This window comes from Sitodiplosis mosellana, unplaced genomic scaffold (genome assembly GCF_009176505.1).
Source record: "Sitodiplosis mosellana isolate CC-2019 unplaced genomic scaffold, AAFC_SMos_1.0 Smas_scaffold_6197, whole genome shotgun sequence".
Classification (NCBI taxonomy): Eukaryota; Metazoa; Arthropoda; class Insecta; order Diptera; family Cecidomyiidae; genus Sitodiplosis; species Sitodiplosis mosellana.
Window position 1 is genome coordinate 1,619,505 of NW_022601438.1, and position 16,816 is coordinate 1,636,320.

The 16,816-nt window shown below is 35.6% G+C and overlaps 1 protein-coding gene across 11 annotated transcripts; it reads right to left on the reverse strand.

The window, feature by feature from the left end:
* Positions 1 to 861: 861 nt before the first annotated feature.
* On the reverse strand, positions 862 to 13,777 carry LOC129577598 (nuclear factor 1 X-type). 11 transcript variants are annotated; one of them, XM_055464963.1, is made up of 16 exons: positions 13,066 to 13,553; positions 11,231 to 11,419; positions 9,928 to 11,005; positions 7,589 to 7,744; positions 7,294 to 7,485; positions 6,898 to 7,171; positions 6,720 to 6,815; positions 6,098 to 6,316; positions 5,998 to 6,027; positions 5,474 to 5,704; positions 4,928 to 5,090; positions 4,717 to 4,867; positions 4,347 to 4,636; positions 4,211 to 4,268; positions 3,859 to 4,081; positions 862 to 3,724 (listed from the first exon to the last, which is right to left on the reverse strand). In XM_055464963.1, exons 3-16 carry the CDS (start codon positions 10,006 to 10,008, stop codon positions 3,624 to 3,626), a joined length of 2,265 nt encoding a protein of 754 aa, XP_055320938.1. In that variant the 5' UTR covers positions 10,009 to 11,005; positions 11,231 to 11,419; positions 13,066 to 13,553; the 3' UTR covers positions 862 to 3,623. The 11 variants fall into 11 exon arrangements, with proteins under 11 accessions (XP_055320938.1, XP_055320940.1, XP_055320936.1 ...); XM_055464965.1 differs by having other exon boundaries at positions 6,720 to 6,764; positions 13,050 to 13,553; XM_055464961.1 differs by having other exon boundaries at positions 13,050 to 13,553.
* Between the last annotated feature and the right edge of the window lie 3,039 nt (positions 13,778 to 16,816).

A 16,816-nucleotide genomic window follows, 5' to 3' on the forward strand; every position in this document is an offset into this window, starting at 1 on the left:
TTTTCTATGTTTAATTTCTGGTATAATAATAAGTTATGTATATAAATAGCAAAGGCACATACCTTAGGCTCAATTTTATGTTATTCAAACATTTCTCATTCATCTCATTATGAATCCGTTATGTTGCATTTTTTTTTTAATATTTTTATATATATATTTTTTAAATTAAATTCTCAATTAGTTCGCTTTTTCTTCTCAATTGTATTAATCTATGTCTTCTAGCATTGTATATGCAATAACAATTGTTTTTAATTGTTTTGAAATTGTAATTTGTTTTTGCTTGTCGAAATGAATCGGTCGCTATATGATTTCCATTATCAATGTATGTATTTGCACAGTAATAATAGTTTGAGCATAATAATTAATTTTCAATATTTGCTTGTTTTGTTTCCTTTTGATTATAATCAATCATAATTTCGTCAGTTTTAATTATTTTGTCCGAATTGGTAAATCTCCTGAAAACGTGAACACGGTCGATTTATGGCACTAAAAATTCTATTTGCCGTTTGTTCATCGAAAACGGTCTTTGATGTTCACATGAGCCTTTTTTGTTTGTTTGTTTGAATAGAGCTAGATTATTCTACCATGAATTTTACTGTTCATCTGATTTTAAGTACTGAATATCTTATCCCCTCCGCTGAACTTGCTGAAATTTACACAATTTTCTTTATTATTTGATTTCTTTTGTTTTTATCTATAAACTAAACGTTGCAAATCTAGTGAGTGTAAGTTGCTAGCAAAAGATTATTGTTCTTCATCTTGGGGGACACTTGAGGAAGACAAGTCGCATTCGCACCGACACACCTGACACTTTCCAACTAAACATTTTCACTCATCTTCAGTATTTTTTTTTACATCTCCTTCTGTTGTTTTTTAGCACACATTATTGGAAGTAATCGTAGGTTTTTTTTAAAAAAATTGTTTTTGTATTTGTCTTGTTGATTATAATTATTATCATTTAATAAATGGTCTAAAGCTACTCTATGCGTGTTTTTTTTCTTCTTCTTGCTTGTTGCTATCGCGCGCATTGTAATTAATACATGCACTACGCAGTGCTCAGTCGTATGAGCATTAACTGGAAATTCGACCCGTCAAATTAAATTCTTATATCATCGGCTGATATTTTTTTTTCTTCTAAATTCAATTACGGAGTTCATTTTACATGGAAATCGAATGTGCCAATGCATATTTGCAACAATTCATTGTCCCTTGTGCTTTTAGTCCCTTGTAAAATCATTGGGCATTTTTTTTTCTCTCATTCGATTTCACAAGTAGAATATTTTCCGATTTAGTTTATGTATGGCAAATCGAATGAGAAGATTTATCCAAAATAAAGAATTTCATGTTGTCTGATTTAAAGGACGACTCTACTCGTTTGAAATATGGAAATTGTTCCATTTTTTCCACGAAGAAAGCTTCCTTCATGCTTACAAGTCCATGAGGCATCGATCAAAAATTGGATCATTCAATAAAACTGAGCGCTCTATGAGACAAATTCGTAAGGCGATTTATTCGCCTAATAATAAGTTAACACCGATTCACCAGAAAGGCACATTCTGATCAACGGAGTTTTTGTTTGTTTTTGAAAATGAACAAAATACAAATGCTTTAACAGCATGAAACCGGTACATCAGAAAAATATATTCACAAATGGCATCACGAATTTGCTTTTGATCCGCATTTATTTTATTTTCGAATCGCAGAGAAATTCAAATCTGAGGCTTGGAAAATCGTTCATTCGATTTGTGTTGTTGTTTCGTTTTTTCCTTCACTTTTAAATACTTCTGAAGAGTTTTTTTTTTCATATCGGCTCTAGGCACTTTTCGCTTATTGTTGATGACCTTCAAATGTACATGAATGACCTAGATGTCTGTATGATTTTTTTTTCTTCTGTTTCTTTTTTCGAATATAAATATGATTCAACAGTCCTACTCTCTAGTTATTGCATATGGTTTTTAAGCACTAAATCTTCTTCTCATCTCGTTAATGATTCTCCTAAATTAAATATATATAGATGTGTGTGTGTGTTTGTTTGTTTGTTTGTTTTGGTTTATATTTAAAAGCGCTTTGATTATTAGTTGTTGTTTTGTATTTCATCCGCAATGAATATGAATGGATTATTATTATTTGTTTCGATATAGATTCGACTAAAGCCATCAACAGGAACATAGCAAGATTATCATTCATTCATTTTTGGTTGCTTTGAGTGTTTCATTTTTTGACCTGGCAAAGGATGGGATTATATATTTATATATAAACCTAAAGCAAAGAGCTATATAAATTGTGCCATTGTAAAAATTACGTCTGCAGTCGAATGTTGAACATTTTAACACTGTTTTGCACCATATTTTGATCATTTCTGTTTTCATCATCATTCATTGTTTAGTTTGGCTTTTGATTTTCAATAAATGGGCAATTTTTGCCGGTTTTTTTTCTTCTTCTTCTTCTTCTTCTTTTTTTTATCACATCACGACTAATTTTATTCAATTGTTTCTCAATCTAATTGAGAATTTTTGGTTATCTGTTTCATTTCTTAAAACAAAAAATCAAACATACCATTATCAAACAGAAAGAAGAAAAAGAAAAACATCGTAACACTTGTGCCTTGACATTCACACACTGGTGATTTTTGTTTGTTCGTTTTTTTAAAATTTAATTTAAATACAATTCTAATGTCTAACTATGTACAAAAAAGTTTCAACAGCGAAAAATTTGTTTCTATGTGTGACTCTATATCGTTAGGTAGCACGACACAAAACCAGAAATGAATGATTGGAAACTGCAAAATGTTCCGTATGTTTGGCAACGACCGATGCAAGCGAATTGGCCGAACGATTAAAAACACCTAAACGAGATAATCAACATGCCAATACGAGTCAAAAAATAGTATTTCAGTAACGGCATTGGTTTTTTAATATTTAATTCTCCATTTATCGATTATCGTCCTCTCGAATGGTTTGACCTCGAGGTAACTCATCTTACATTCTTATTGGGGCGTATTTGTGTGTATGTGTGACTTAATTTTCATTGTGCGCACCTGATGTATTTTTATCCCCTGAAAAAGTATACCACAATAAGAATTGAGTTCGTGCGCACAACATTCGGCGCATTTTTATGCTTTCTTCAAATCGATTTTCAGAACATAAAAAATCCAAAATGTAACAAATCACATGGAGTCATTTATAACGAAATCAACTGAACTGTGGTTTGGTTTTGTTGGATCTCTGTTTTGTTCATGTTTAATTTTCCTTCCCATCTTATCCCATTCGGCAAATTTGTTTAACTCTGTTTAATCCTACTCTATACAGTTTCCTTTTCTCTTTCAATCACTCATGACAACTACGAATCACTTATTCTATGTGTCATTGTTGTGTCAGCATGAAAAAGCGTCGTGTTTTTGTTGGTTTTGTATCATTGGACTGAGATCATTGACAAGGTTTTTTGTTTGGCCTCGTGTATCATATTGACAAAATAAACTAACTCGATCCGTCTTCTTCTCTGTTTTGCTCTCTATCGGCAAACGCAACAGTAGCTTGGATGGTTTTAGGGTGGATTAAATCGATCGACGATTCATCTCAGTTTCCCACAAATGAATTGGCTACGATTGCGCGGTACGACTGACGCTATTCAAGATCAAGTTGTGATTGATTGTGTTGCTGTTGCGAATGCTGATGCTGATTTTGATCATGCCGAGTTGTACTGTTTTGTTGTGCAAAGTATCGATCTGTAATTTGAAACGGAACAAGTCAACAATTTTGACAGAAAACAAGATGGAGAATGCACACGTTCAAGATTTCACAATACCAGTTGTAAATTCTTCGAATGGATTTTTATATAGTGTTGAACGATAAACCATACCTTCTTCCATTAGAATAATTGAATTTGCATCGGAATTGGAATTCGACATTGTCGACGGATGCTGGGCCACCATATTAAAATCCTCTTCCAAAATCACTGACGTGTTCCATCGCGTTCGGGCAGTTGTGCGTGGAGCAGCCGTTATCGGCGTTGAGTATAAGCTTAAATTCGTTGGACTTATTACACCCGACATATTCGTCAACGAGCTGGAGTAACTGAACAACTGAAAGAACATAAATCGAATTATTCGATTCATTTTTCCTTGTCTAATCTCAAGCAAATGGCAAATATTTCAATAGCATGAGTTGATGATGAAACTAATTGAACGTAATTGATATATATATACATATACCTGGCTCGATGTACTATGAAATGGATTGAATGAGTACTCTCTTCCACCTGCAACAGCACTGAAACAAAAATTAAAAAAGCAATTTAGCTTCTCTAGTGTCGCGATGGGATCATGGGATTCGATCAAGATAAATTACAATTTATAGTGTAGTTGCTGTTGTTGATGTGAATTATGCGGGCTCATTGGCGGTGAACCACTGCCCAGCTCGTTTGTTTCGCTCATATGCTCCGATTGATGCGGTGAACTCATATTGTTTACGGTTGGTGGCGTTATCGATGTCGGCGGTGAGTTAATAATTGACAAGTCCCCTGTTGATCGAATTATGGCGACCGGCCGAGCCATTGGTGGCAGCGGTGGTGGTGGCAGCATTGAACTGTACTGTGAATAGTGTGATTTCGGACTTGCCGATCGTGCGATACATTGAGGCTATGAAGATTTTCGAAGCGAACAGTGAAATAGATTGAATCGATGCGGAAAAATCGAAAGGAATTTAGGTGAAAAAGTACCTGCGAGCTTTGTGGACTGTTGTCAGTTTCTTGGCAAACAAATGTTACGAAATCGGTGAGCGTGTCATGACCGTTGACATTATCCTGATATTTTGCATCAATGTGACCAGGCGTTCCTGCTCCATGACTTTGATGTTGATGGTGTGTTTGTCTGGTGGTATACACAGCGACAATATAATTTACATAAATTCACCACGAATTGCACACTCACCGCTGTAGTTGTATCGGTTCAGCTGAAATTTGTGCAGACTGCTGCTGCACCTGAGACTTGTTATCATTTTGTGACGTATGATAATCCGATGCATCCGATGGACTGTGCTGATACAATACACCAGTACTTGGGCTGAGTGTTTGTGTACTGGTTTGGATAAGAACTGTGACGTGATAAACGAAATGGACACATAATTAAAATTAAAAAAAATATAAAATAATTTTCAAGTAAAACTCAACAGACTCTTGTGAAAAAAAAATTTGATTTTGATGACCTAGATGGTGACTAGATTTCATTTTTCTCCTTATATTTTATGAGTGACCAGTGATTACAACAGTTCATTAATTTGGGACATTTTGACTATATTTCAATCACTAGTCAGTCATAGTTAATACATTTGGCTGACTAAACCGGCCTACTAAACTTGATTGAATTTGTTCAAAGTTGATTGAAATCGAGTGGAATTCCAATCACAGTACGTACAAAAATCCAGTCAAAATGTGCCAAAATAGACGGCTAACTAGTGGTCAATAATTTTTCAAGTACCTTCTTCCGGTCTCGAGTGAACGCCACTCAATCGTGAAGCAGTATGTGTTGAATATCGATGCGAAGACATTGTGTCGTGGTCGGATGTTGGTGTAATTCCGCTGCTGATCGGTGTTTCACCTGGACGAAAAATCACTGAAAAGCTTCCCGCTGACGAATTATTTATCACACCTGCATCATCCGAAGGAGATGAACATGATTCTGATTTCGTATCACGTAACAAAGGCGATCCTGTCGACAAAAAGGAATGATCATTTTATTTCCGCATTTATCTGTTAAGGCTGAGTCCAAATGCTCGGCCACAAATTTTATGGCCGGCCAGAAAATGAAAATTGTCATACAGCGACAAATGCCTCAAACTATTGGTGGATTTGGGTCCAGTGGCTTGCAATAGCCGAGAATTAAATAACCTGACATAACAAACCCACCTACATACGCCGAAAGACGGATTTGAATTTTTCTGGCCGGCCATAAAATTTGTGGCCGAGCATTTGGACTCAGCCTAATTGTATCAAACTACAAACCTGTCGACATGTGCATTGTGCGCGGATCAACTGGGAAAATAAAAATGAATTTCAAATTTGCATGGGGTTTGCTGCAATGTGTTTATTAACGAACACTTACTGTATGTGCCCGAAACAAGCATTGAACTGTTTCGATCAGCTGTGGAAACAGCTGTTACAAGTCCCGGCGAACTCGTTGTTAATGGGTAACTATTACAATAGTATGCAGCAATCGCAGCGGCACCACTCACTGAGCTACCGCTTGAGCTTTCTAATTTTATTGTCGATTCACCTGCGCCCACGAGGCCAGCGCTATCACCTGATTCGTCTAAGATCGAAGCTATTTCATAAATGCGAATTTCATATTAATGATTGGTGATGGACAAATTTCTTGCTTAATTTTGGCTCATACACCCCAAGCGCGACTCCACACTTAGCTTCTAAATGTGACACCTTGGTAAGTGTGAGCATTCGTCGTGCGAACAAGCAATAAAGAGAGTGAAAACAAGTGCGCGTGTATTTGTCGCTACATTGAGAAGCATCGCATCAGGCTGCTCACTACCACACGCGCACTTGTTTCCATTCTCTTTGTCGCTTATTCGCAAAACGAATGCTCACACTTACCAAGGTTTGGTCACATTTAGAAGCTAAGTGTGGAGTCGCGCTTGGGACATTTCAATTGAATAAATTTTGTTCTGAAAAGGAAAAAAACACGGTTGCATTGAGTGTCTAAAGTGTCTAACCTCTTGAAAGTTTCCACAGCTCTCTAGAAGAAAACACTCCAGTGGCTAAAATAGTATCGTTGCAAACAACACCATTGTATGGATTGTGGTTTCCTCCTTTGGAGGAGAAAAAAAATGCAAAATATTTATTTAGAAAATCGATTAAACTATTAGATGGACGAACATATTTGAGTCTCACCTTTGCGCTTTCGATCATTTTCTGTGCGATTATTGTTATCATTGTTGTTGTTATTGTTATTTGTGCCATAAAGTGGCGGACTGATTGAATCACAAGCATTGATAAAGTTGGCTAAATACAAATCGAGCTCGCGCACCGACACATTTATATGATACGGATTAACACATAAACTGGGATGCAAACATTCAGGATTCTTTTCCAAGCGTTCGCCATCCGTACTTTCTAAAGGTATTGCCTTAAATAATATCACCATAACAAGATCGAGACGCCAAACCTGTGAGTATGGGTGTGTGTGTGTGTTTGGATAGAAAACGAAATAAATGAAAAAAACACGAACTTATTTGATTGAACTATAAAAATTGATCTGCGAACTTAGATCGGAATGTTTGCGCTTACCTTATCGGCTTGCCGTAAACAATCGATGCGCCTCATTTTGCCTTTTTGATCTGGATTTGATAAGACACATATCGACTGACGTTTTCCTGTAATACTCAGTACAAAGTCTTCCCTACATTCCTGCGTTATGTCTTTCCGCAGCTTGCCCAGCAGTCGCGAAGCCCATTTCTGTTTCACCTCCGCTTTCTCATTCTAAATGCCGGATAACAGCATGCATTCAATTCAAAGTTTTATTCCAATTCAAGTGTTGATCCTCCACCATTCCACACCAAAGAAATAAAAAACCAAAACTTACCTGAAGTTCATCTTTACAATTTTTCTCTTCTTCGAGTGACATTCGTTTTTCATGTTTTTTGTAAAATTTTCGTTTGGCCGCTTGAAGATTGAACCATGTGTATGAGAATGATTTGACGAACGGCAAAAGTGCTTCGATGAATGGGTGAAACTCGTCCTATCCAGATCATATTATCGGCCGCAAAATATGAAAACAGAATATTCGAGGCCCCCGTTTCATCCAAAAACGGAGATGATTTTCGGTAGCAATCAAAAATTTCGATTTTTGGAAATTCGATTGATTTGGTTTAATATATGTGATTTTTCGTTTGGAAAACGAGGTAAAAAGAGATTTTTTTGTTGTGAAATTCAAAAAAAGAAGAAGAAGAAGGAGAGAAAGAAGAGAAATTGCATTATTTTGTGTTCTCACTGGGATGACACATTGATTCGTGGAATGCAAAATTAGACAAAATGCTAAAGAAAAAAACGGATCGGCAAGCGGGGGCAAAAAAGCAACAGAAAAACAACACATATAACAAATGTCCCAATCGATGCCAGGAAAGATTCATTTTATTCGTTCATTTCCTCGCTTCTGATTGTGTTCATTTGATTTAAGAAAAACACCGGAAGCATGCAATACAGCATCAAATGTTTGCGTTTCCATCCATACACACACACCCCACGAAACATTATCAAATCCCAAAAGTTTATAATAAATTCAGTCGTTCGATAATCTGGAGAACAACAAACATTTGCAAGTCATGAAAATTGTTGAAGTGAATACAGAACATTGCACGAAGCATTAGATCACACACTGAACCTTACGATCGTATTTAAAGTTTTAAACTGATTTTCTTCGTTCAATATTCACGCCTTACGCTTTAACAATTGGTACATTTTTTTCCCAAAGACATTGGTTAACTAGTTATATGTATGCATCAGAAACCCTTAAAGTTCAGTCCGGTTCAGTTGTATCAAGTTCTTTTGTGCTCTAATGACATTTAAAAAGAAACAAAGCATTGTCATAATGATGGATTCAAGACTAATTACTTTACCGAATATTTTTTCTTTATTTCTTTTCGTAAATAATCTCAATGAAAATAACGTTTTCTTCGTTTTATAGCTTCTTCAATATCTACTAATAATTTGTTCGATTTCCATCAATATGGTACAGTATGTGTAAAATGATTTCGAAGAGTGCCATTCACATTTAACCCTATAATGCATACAATCGCCTCTAGACGGGAAACATTTGTACGACTGTAGAACATAAACCGTACATCGGATCACATTGCTTCAAAGGAAATTTTTATTCGTCAATGTTTTCTCTTTATTTTTGTCTTTGGCAATATTTGTCTATGTAAAAAAAAAGTTATAAACAAAAATGTGTGCAAAAACAAAAATTTGACAAAATAAATTATTCGAACTTCAAATTAGACACATTTTTGACACTTTTAAACAATGGATTTGATTGTTCTCTGATTTATGTCAATCGCATTTCCTGACTTAATCATGAAGGATTATCCATGGCCAAAAATCAATCAAGTACCAGTACTCCCAGTCCTGGGAAAAATTAATGCATTAGAGGGTTAATAGATCATTTCAAACGCAAAATCGATTATTGAAAGTATAATTTGAAGCAGGTGTTATTATATAGAAAAATATGTAAATAGTTATCTTTAGTAAAGTTAAGTACAGAAAACCACATCAAAACATCAATTCTGACATCAATAAATGTGTAGGTGCGTGTTTGATTTGATAGAAAAGAAGAGAAACATATATTTTGAATGGAAATTAAAAAGAAAAAAAAACAAAATCAAGGTAGACAAAGTAAGTGTTGTTCAAATTGTGAACAAAGAAGATATAAACGCGTCCACTGTCAATTTCAATAAGTGACCGATTTTCTTTTTTCCACGAAATTAGAAACAAAAAATTGAAGAAAAATAAAATGGAAAAAAGTGGATAGAAATGAAAAAAAATTGTCACCGACGAAGAAAAAATGAGAATCGTAACCGAAACCAAATAGAATGTTAAGCCAGATTCAGAGAAACAAATACAAAGATAGAGAGAGGGATAGAGAGAAAGAGAATTCTGATTGAAAACATTGAAATATTTGACACAGAACAACATAAACGACATCAATAAAATAAAAGAAAAAACATTGATTAACAATTTTTTTCGTTTCGTTTTGTTCGTACGATAGGAAAATAAAAAAGTCAAATTTTTGTGACATAAAGTGTAAAGATAAGTAGAAGGAGGGAACATATACACGTACACGTACAACATCATTATGTTAATGACATATGTTAATTACATATGATATGGATTTCAGCTGGTCTGATAGCAGAAGAGCACAAGCACCTGTCCTGAGGATGGAGTTTGCAGATACGATGATACATCCGTTTCGATCATGCAACTCTGCAACGAGCCTGGAATAAACATATCGACGTCGCGAACAAATTTTTTGGGTTTTACCACGGAGTGTATCTCGTTTTTTCGTCGTCGTTGTGGTGATGGTCGTCGTGGTCGTCGTGGTCGTCGTTTTTAGATTGAATAAATATGATTTGCGGCTAGTAGTTATTTTCGAGGTCGTCTGAATTGCTTGCAATGGGCTTTGTTTCGGTCGTTGGTATTTTCTGTTTTTGTTTGTTGGTTGGCTGACTGGCTGGCTGGATTTGGTTGCCGTTTTCGATGTACGTAGAAGATGATCACAAACTCTTTTCAGCTACGTTTATACAGCACACCTGATGCTGGCTACCATTTCGATCTTACCTTTTCGCTTGGTCAAGCAAGGAAATGTCTCTCTTTTTCTCTTTTTGCTTGCACTTAAATTTACACACATCCACTTATTACTTTGTTGTTTCGATTATGCCAATCAAACTGTTTTAGTAATTTTAATTTTAAATCTCCTACCATTCGGGTGTTTTTTTTCCTTTGTAAATTAGTTAATATTTATTTATTTTACTGGCATATGTATTTGTTACAATTTCACTTTTATTAAATTTTCGAAATGTTGGAAGAATCAATTTACGAAGATAGAAAGTATAAACGTACAAATCAAGTTAATTTGTCGTAAAGGAGCAAAATCAGCGCTTCCATGATCACAATATTCAACTAATTGGCGTATCTCGGCATGAACATACTCGTAACGTATTCAAAATATCGGGTGCATAAGATTTAAAATTTTGGTAGTTCAAACGAAGTTAAAGCTTTTTGCTAAATACAATTCAATTCACTGTTGGGTGCTTGTTTCTCCTCTATTGCTTTGCAAGATAAATCACTGACTTTATTCTGGTGCGTGTGTATGTATGTGTGTGTGTTTGTGATCACAGATTTCTTATTTAAATTGAAAAGTCGTTGTCTTTATTTTAAATCATACATCCCACTTTTTGGATATGCTGGTCCTCCGAGCGTTGATGTGCTGCTGACGCCACTCGATCTGCAAATTTTTTATACAAAAATAAAAACTATTAGCTAAGTATTACGAAACATGAATTCTAATTGTATACAATTTTTTTTCCTAATGTCCAATACACAAAAAAAACTCATACACAATTCTAAAAAACTGCACTTAAAAATGGCCACTAAAATTCGAAATCGTTTTCACTTGCATAAAAGAAAATTTTGATTGCAACCAAATTTTGACACATCATTCGAATTTTACCAATGAATTCACGACAGCAGAATTGACAGAATGTGATCTTGGTTTGTTCTCTCAAAACACTTGCACTGATTGGCTAACGCTCTATGAAACTGTTATGTATCGATGTTAAACCTCACAGGAGACGACATGCGTCTCATTTGAATGCTCATTTGAATCAAACCTAAACAAAAGCTCTTGTTAGTCAAGAGCCTAAGACACGAAAGGCAGAGAAGAAAAAAATAAAGAAGATATTTGTAATGTCAAATGCAATCAAATCAAATCAAAATAGAGGATGTAACGAAAAAAAGTCAGCAAGTCTAAACTGAAGGAACGGATTCGCCAAAGCTATCGAATGTGAAAATTATGTAATGAAATATTCCTCGTATGTGTTTGTTTGTTGGTTTGTGTGTATGTTTTAATGAGAACAGCTTTATAGCAGAAGCAGCATCGAGTTTTGCATGATTTGCTTTTGTTGTTGTTGTTGTTGTTGTTATTCTCATGGTTGTATGTATCTTGTCTATACCGAAACATAAATATATAGTTTTTCCTCTATAGCGTGAGCTCGATCGGCATTATGTGTAAGACCGTTTGAAAATTTTGGACACCCGACCAAACGAAATGAAGGAAAAAAAAGAACAAAAACTAAGAAAATTGAATGAAATATACAAACACATCGATATAACAACACATTCGCTGCTCAGTCTAAATTTTATACATCAAACAGAGGAAAATTTTTATTCATGCTCATACGTAGAGAATTAGATACAAACACGCTCAACGCTCAGCACTCATGAGATTTTCTCTCAGCGCAAATCCTATATTAAGACTCACATAGATGAAATATAACATCAGACAACGACGCGCGATATCTCTAGTTATCGTATGAGGAATACACACGATTTGTGTGCAGTTTGAAATGTTACACATTGAAAATATTGGGAATACGACTGTGAAAGGCGTTAAATGCGAATGTGACATCGCCGTAATCGAAAATGTGTGCAGATTTCGAATCGAATGTCATTGTTGTTCACTCATTTCAAGCTATAAACGAACTTTTTTTCGTCTCTTTTTCCTATCAAATTGTATTCATTTGACTGCAATTTGAAAACAATGATGTTGATTCCTTCATTTGATGGCTCCTGTTTTCTTCCATCCAATCAAACCTGCTTATCCAATTGATACCACCGAATGGTAAGCATATGCTGTTTCGCACACTGACACTGCAATTGATGCTGCATTTAATAAATGAGCAAACGCAAACAGGCACACTGTTCAATCGATCTTTTGCATCGTTCAATGCTAACAATCATGTCGAATGATATGCGAAATTTGCCAAATATCTGTATTTAAACAGCAATTTGGAGCAAGTGATGCACCATTTCATGTGGAAAATGGGATGGGGGGGGGCGCGCTCAATCAAAGCATGTCCACATTCAGGTAATGTTGATGAATTTCGGAAATGCATAGGTACATAGGAGAGTGAGATCGAAATCTCTACACACAAATACACACACACATTCGCACACGCATGCATTAATCTTCCTTCTGATGTTGACCTCGATCAAAATCGCATCAATATTTTCCACTGAACTATTTCATTATTGTTATGTTATGGTCGTTCGTTATTTAATTCACTTTTCCACCAAGCTTTTTTGTTCATTTCAACGTCAACGTTTTGATTTTATGGTTGAACATTGAGGTAAGAAGAATAGAAGAGAAAAAAATTTATTTGCCAACTTGCAGCGTATCCAAGCTTTATCTCTCTCTCTAAACCGATATGCGATAAATCTCCAATTGCGATCTCAATCAAAACTTGAGAATATAAATAATTATTGCTTACACACACTATCACTCACACGGTGATTATCCTGACAAAAGTACACTTTTCCCATGGCCGTCGTGAACCGAAGAAAATTGAAGAATAGGAAAGTCTTTTTTGTAATTATCCGTCTGCTTCTTCTTATTCATTTTCAATCGCGTTACGTTTGTTCATTTTCCTTCTTCAACGACATTCGCACTGCGCGTTTTTTCTTTCGCTTCTTCTTTTCTGTCGTTTCTCTTCTTATAATTAACGAAATAAATAAAATAAAGACGATTTCAAACACTGTATGTACACTATACAAAAAATGCAATGAGCAAAAGGCTGGTTTATATAATAATATTGTGTATGCTTTTGATATTAAAAAGTAAATGTGTAGTCAAATACAAAAAAAAAGAAGAAATCTTTTTTTATTGTGTAAATTGTTATGAATGCACCAACGAAATGTACAACAGACACTGAAAAAGAGACACTTTGTGTGTGAAAAAGGAAAATCCGATGGGCACACATATGCGCGTCGCACACACAAACACACCGAATCGAACACTAAAGGTTTTGCAAAAAAAAACTTTTTCGTACAATCATTTACTGGCGATGTTTGGGACGGAAAGGCGAACGAAGCGCGCGGAAGAGAACCAAGAACGTGGAAGAGAGAAAGAGAGAGAGAGAGACTGAACAACAGTAGCAGCAAGGGAGCGTAGGAGCGAACGAGATGACAAAATGAAACAGGCAAACAAACAAACCGAAGTGAAATAATCGAAAAGAATAACGATAACGACAACGACGAAGAAGAAAAACTCATGAAAAATCGTATGATGAACCACCGAAAATACATACAATTGAAATCAGGCAGAAAGCACTAGCAAAGCTAATCAGCACTGCCGATTTCGTAAATACGTAGAAAAGGCAGCTAGTAAGTGAGAGAGAGAGTCAGAAGCAAATCTATCGAATGACGTTCTGTGTTTATACACATTCATAGGTAAACTGCTCAATGCAGGCATGGCCCTGTATACAACGGAGCCACCGAACCTTTTTTGAATTTACTTTTTCTCTCGATATTTTCCGCTTTTCACAATCGTTCGCACACGCAACAGTATTCTAGTTAGCAGCAACTGCCACAACGGCCGTTGCCCATGTCTGCCTCGTAATTTTCTTTCGTTTTTTTCCCTCTGAAACTAAAACTATGTTGTATTTGAGCATTGAAAGGCGCAAAGAAAATTCATTTAATTTTCGAATTACTACATCAAACAACATACAGATATAGTTTCATACAGCCCAACACTTATGCAAATCCATGCGGACACAACGACATGGTTAGATCTCTCTGTAGAATGCCTGATAGAGAGAAAGAGAGCAAGTGGAAAGCATCACCATAACTGTGTGTATATGATGCGATTTTATAGATATATGGGAAAATCATCATACGTATGCGGCATACCTCCTCATACTAACTAAGACACAATCACTGTCCCAACTTGCCTGACTCTCTCTCTCTCTCTCTCTCTCTCTCTCTCGCAGTGACAATGTATTCGACTATTTTCCGATCGTTGTATCTGTGTGTCCCGTCGCGTTGCGAACCGTGTTCGTAGTCGAACATACACACCCGAACTCTCTACGATATTTATATTTAGCGACATATCCACAGCACAATCGCCGAACGAACGTCAACGTTCACTCGCCTTTTCTCTCATTCTCTCTCTCACTTACACACGGAGTCAATTCAGGCAATATATTGCCGAATAGAATATATTTTCCGATTACAGGAAGCAAACTAGTATAGGTAATTGCGACTTTGTTGCATATATAGGGTGCAACATCGAAACATTGTCGATATGCATCCAATGCACACATCATCATTTGGGTGTAAAGTGACGGAATTTGCGTCTTAAACATCCTTGAGTCTTAATTGCTGTGCAGTGTGTTCATGGAAAAGATTTATTTCGAAATTTGATGGAAATTGCATTTGTGCTCGCATTCGATATGCTTTCGAATTTCAATGTTTCTTTAAAGTTAAGTCACACAACATTAATGACTCAAGTTGAAAAAGGATACAATTTGATTTAATTATTGTTCTAAATTTCGTTTGAGACGTGCATCAAAGAAGGACGCAAATGTGTGAATTCTCCCTTACAATACAAATGCGTAGTTCAATTCCTTCAGTAGCGACTTTTGGTTTTCTTTATTCATTAATTTATTGAGTTGTAAAATAATAAGGAAACTTCCCCATTAAACATCTCAAGACCATATTGTTGCTCCTATTCTAACCGCAATGATGCCTTTAGCATATCGATGACTTGTCGCATTGACTTCGAAACAGTGCAAAGCATGTGTGGTGTTGCAATTGATAGCTTAAACCAACATTTTAGCAAATATTTTCAAGGAAATGACAAGTTGGCCAAGTAAAAGTCATAAATTGCTTAATGCTTACACACACAAATTCATATTCAACATGCAACTTAATTTATAACATAAATTCCAACAGAGCAGTTCAGATTATTGAAGGATCCCTAACGTAGAAAGTGGCGCCACAGCGTTCTCATAGAGTCAATACATAGCCGGTGACAAGTGCAAACCTAGTTTAGAGAATTTTCTGGACAGCTATTTCCATTGAACAGATTAGTGCAGCAGGTACACTCTGTGACTGATTACAGAAATGTATGGGAAACCTAGATGGCGCCATGAGTAGCGCATCTTTTGCTGCGTTCCTTTGCCATTGAAAAGTCATGGAATCGATGCAGCAAAAGCTTATAAATAATTTTCAGTATATGTAAATGGACACGTCCGTTTTAATGTAACATTAATAATGTTCGTCATGATTTGTTTTGAGTAGCGCATCTTAGAAATTAAATGAATATTCAAAGTCAAAGAACGGTTGGATCGACTGCGCTGACCGACATGGAAACAGAGATCGAGCGCATCCCAACGCAGCTCAATTTCAGCATACAATATTTTTTTTTTTTCATCTTGTCTGACTATGAATTTTATTACATTTTTCACAATTTACGAACGGTGTGGTTTTTTCACAGTCTTTTTGTTTAACTTAGAGCCAGAAAAGTGTGAATTGGAATGTTTCGGAAAATAACCGGGTATAAACACATACATTGAAGAGAGTTTATTTTCGCCGCCATTTCAAAATGATTTTTATTCGCGAAAACAATCCCACCTGCTGTGTGTTCCGGTTTCGTAGAAAATTTCATGTCTCACGCACATACACACTCATACCCAGTCAGTTAGAACCTACATACAAGTAGAATGTTATTCGAGGCTTGAACGTGTGGACTTTTTAAATGTAAATGCCAAATTTTCAACAACACTCATAACTATTGAATGGGGATATTATTCAAAGAAAAAGAAACAATTCGATGCTGCTGGAATTTGTTCGGCAGATGATTGATAGTCTAAACTATATATGATCTATGCGTTCTCCGCTCCAAATAGCTTTGAATCAATATATTGAGTATATATACTCAAGCGCGATCGATGTTTCCCTTCATTGCAACTATTGGTTATGCGAAACATTGACACAACAAAGAGGTGACGAGTGAGCAGCAGATATTTCAATTTTAAAAAAAGCAGGACACTACATAAACAAACGCAGGATCGATTAAACAGGAGAATAAATATGCTACAGGAGAAAGCAAGCAAAAAAATTGGTCTGTATATATGTTTTGTTTCAATTTTGAATGAGGTACTATCACAGTGATTTCAAACATCATACAACCGAATGCTTTTCGAGTATTTTTTTTCCTTTGAGTATATTTTGGATCGTTTAATTTGTACATGATATA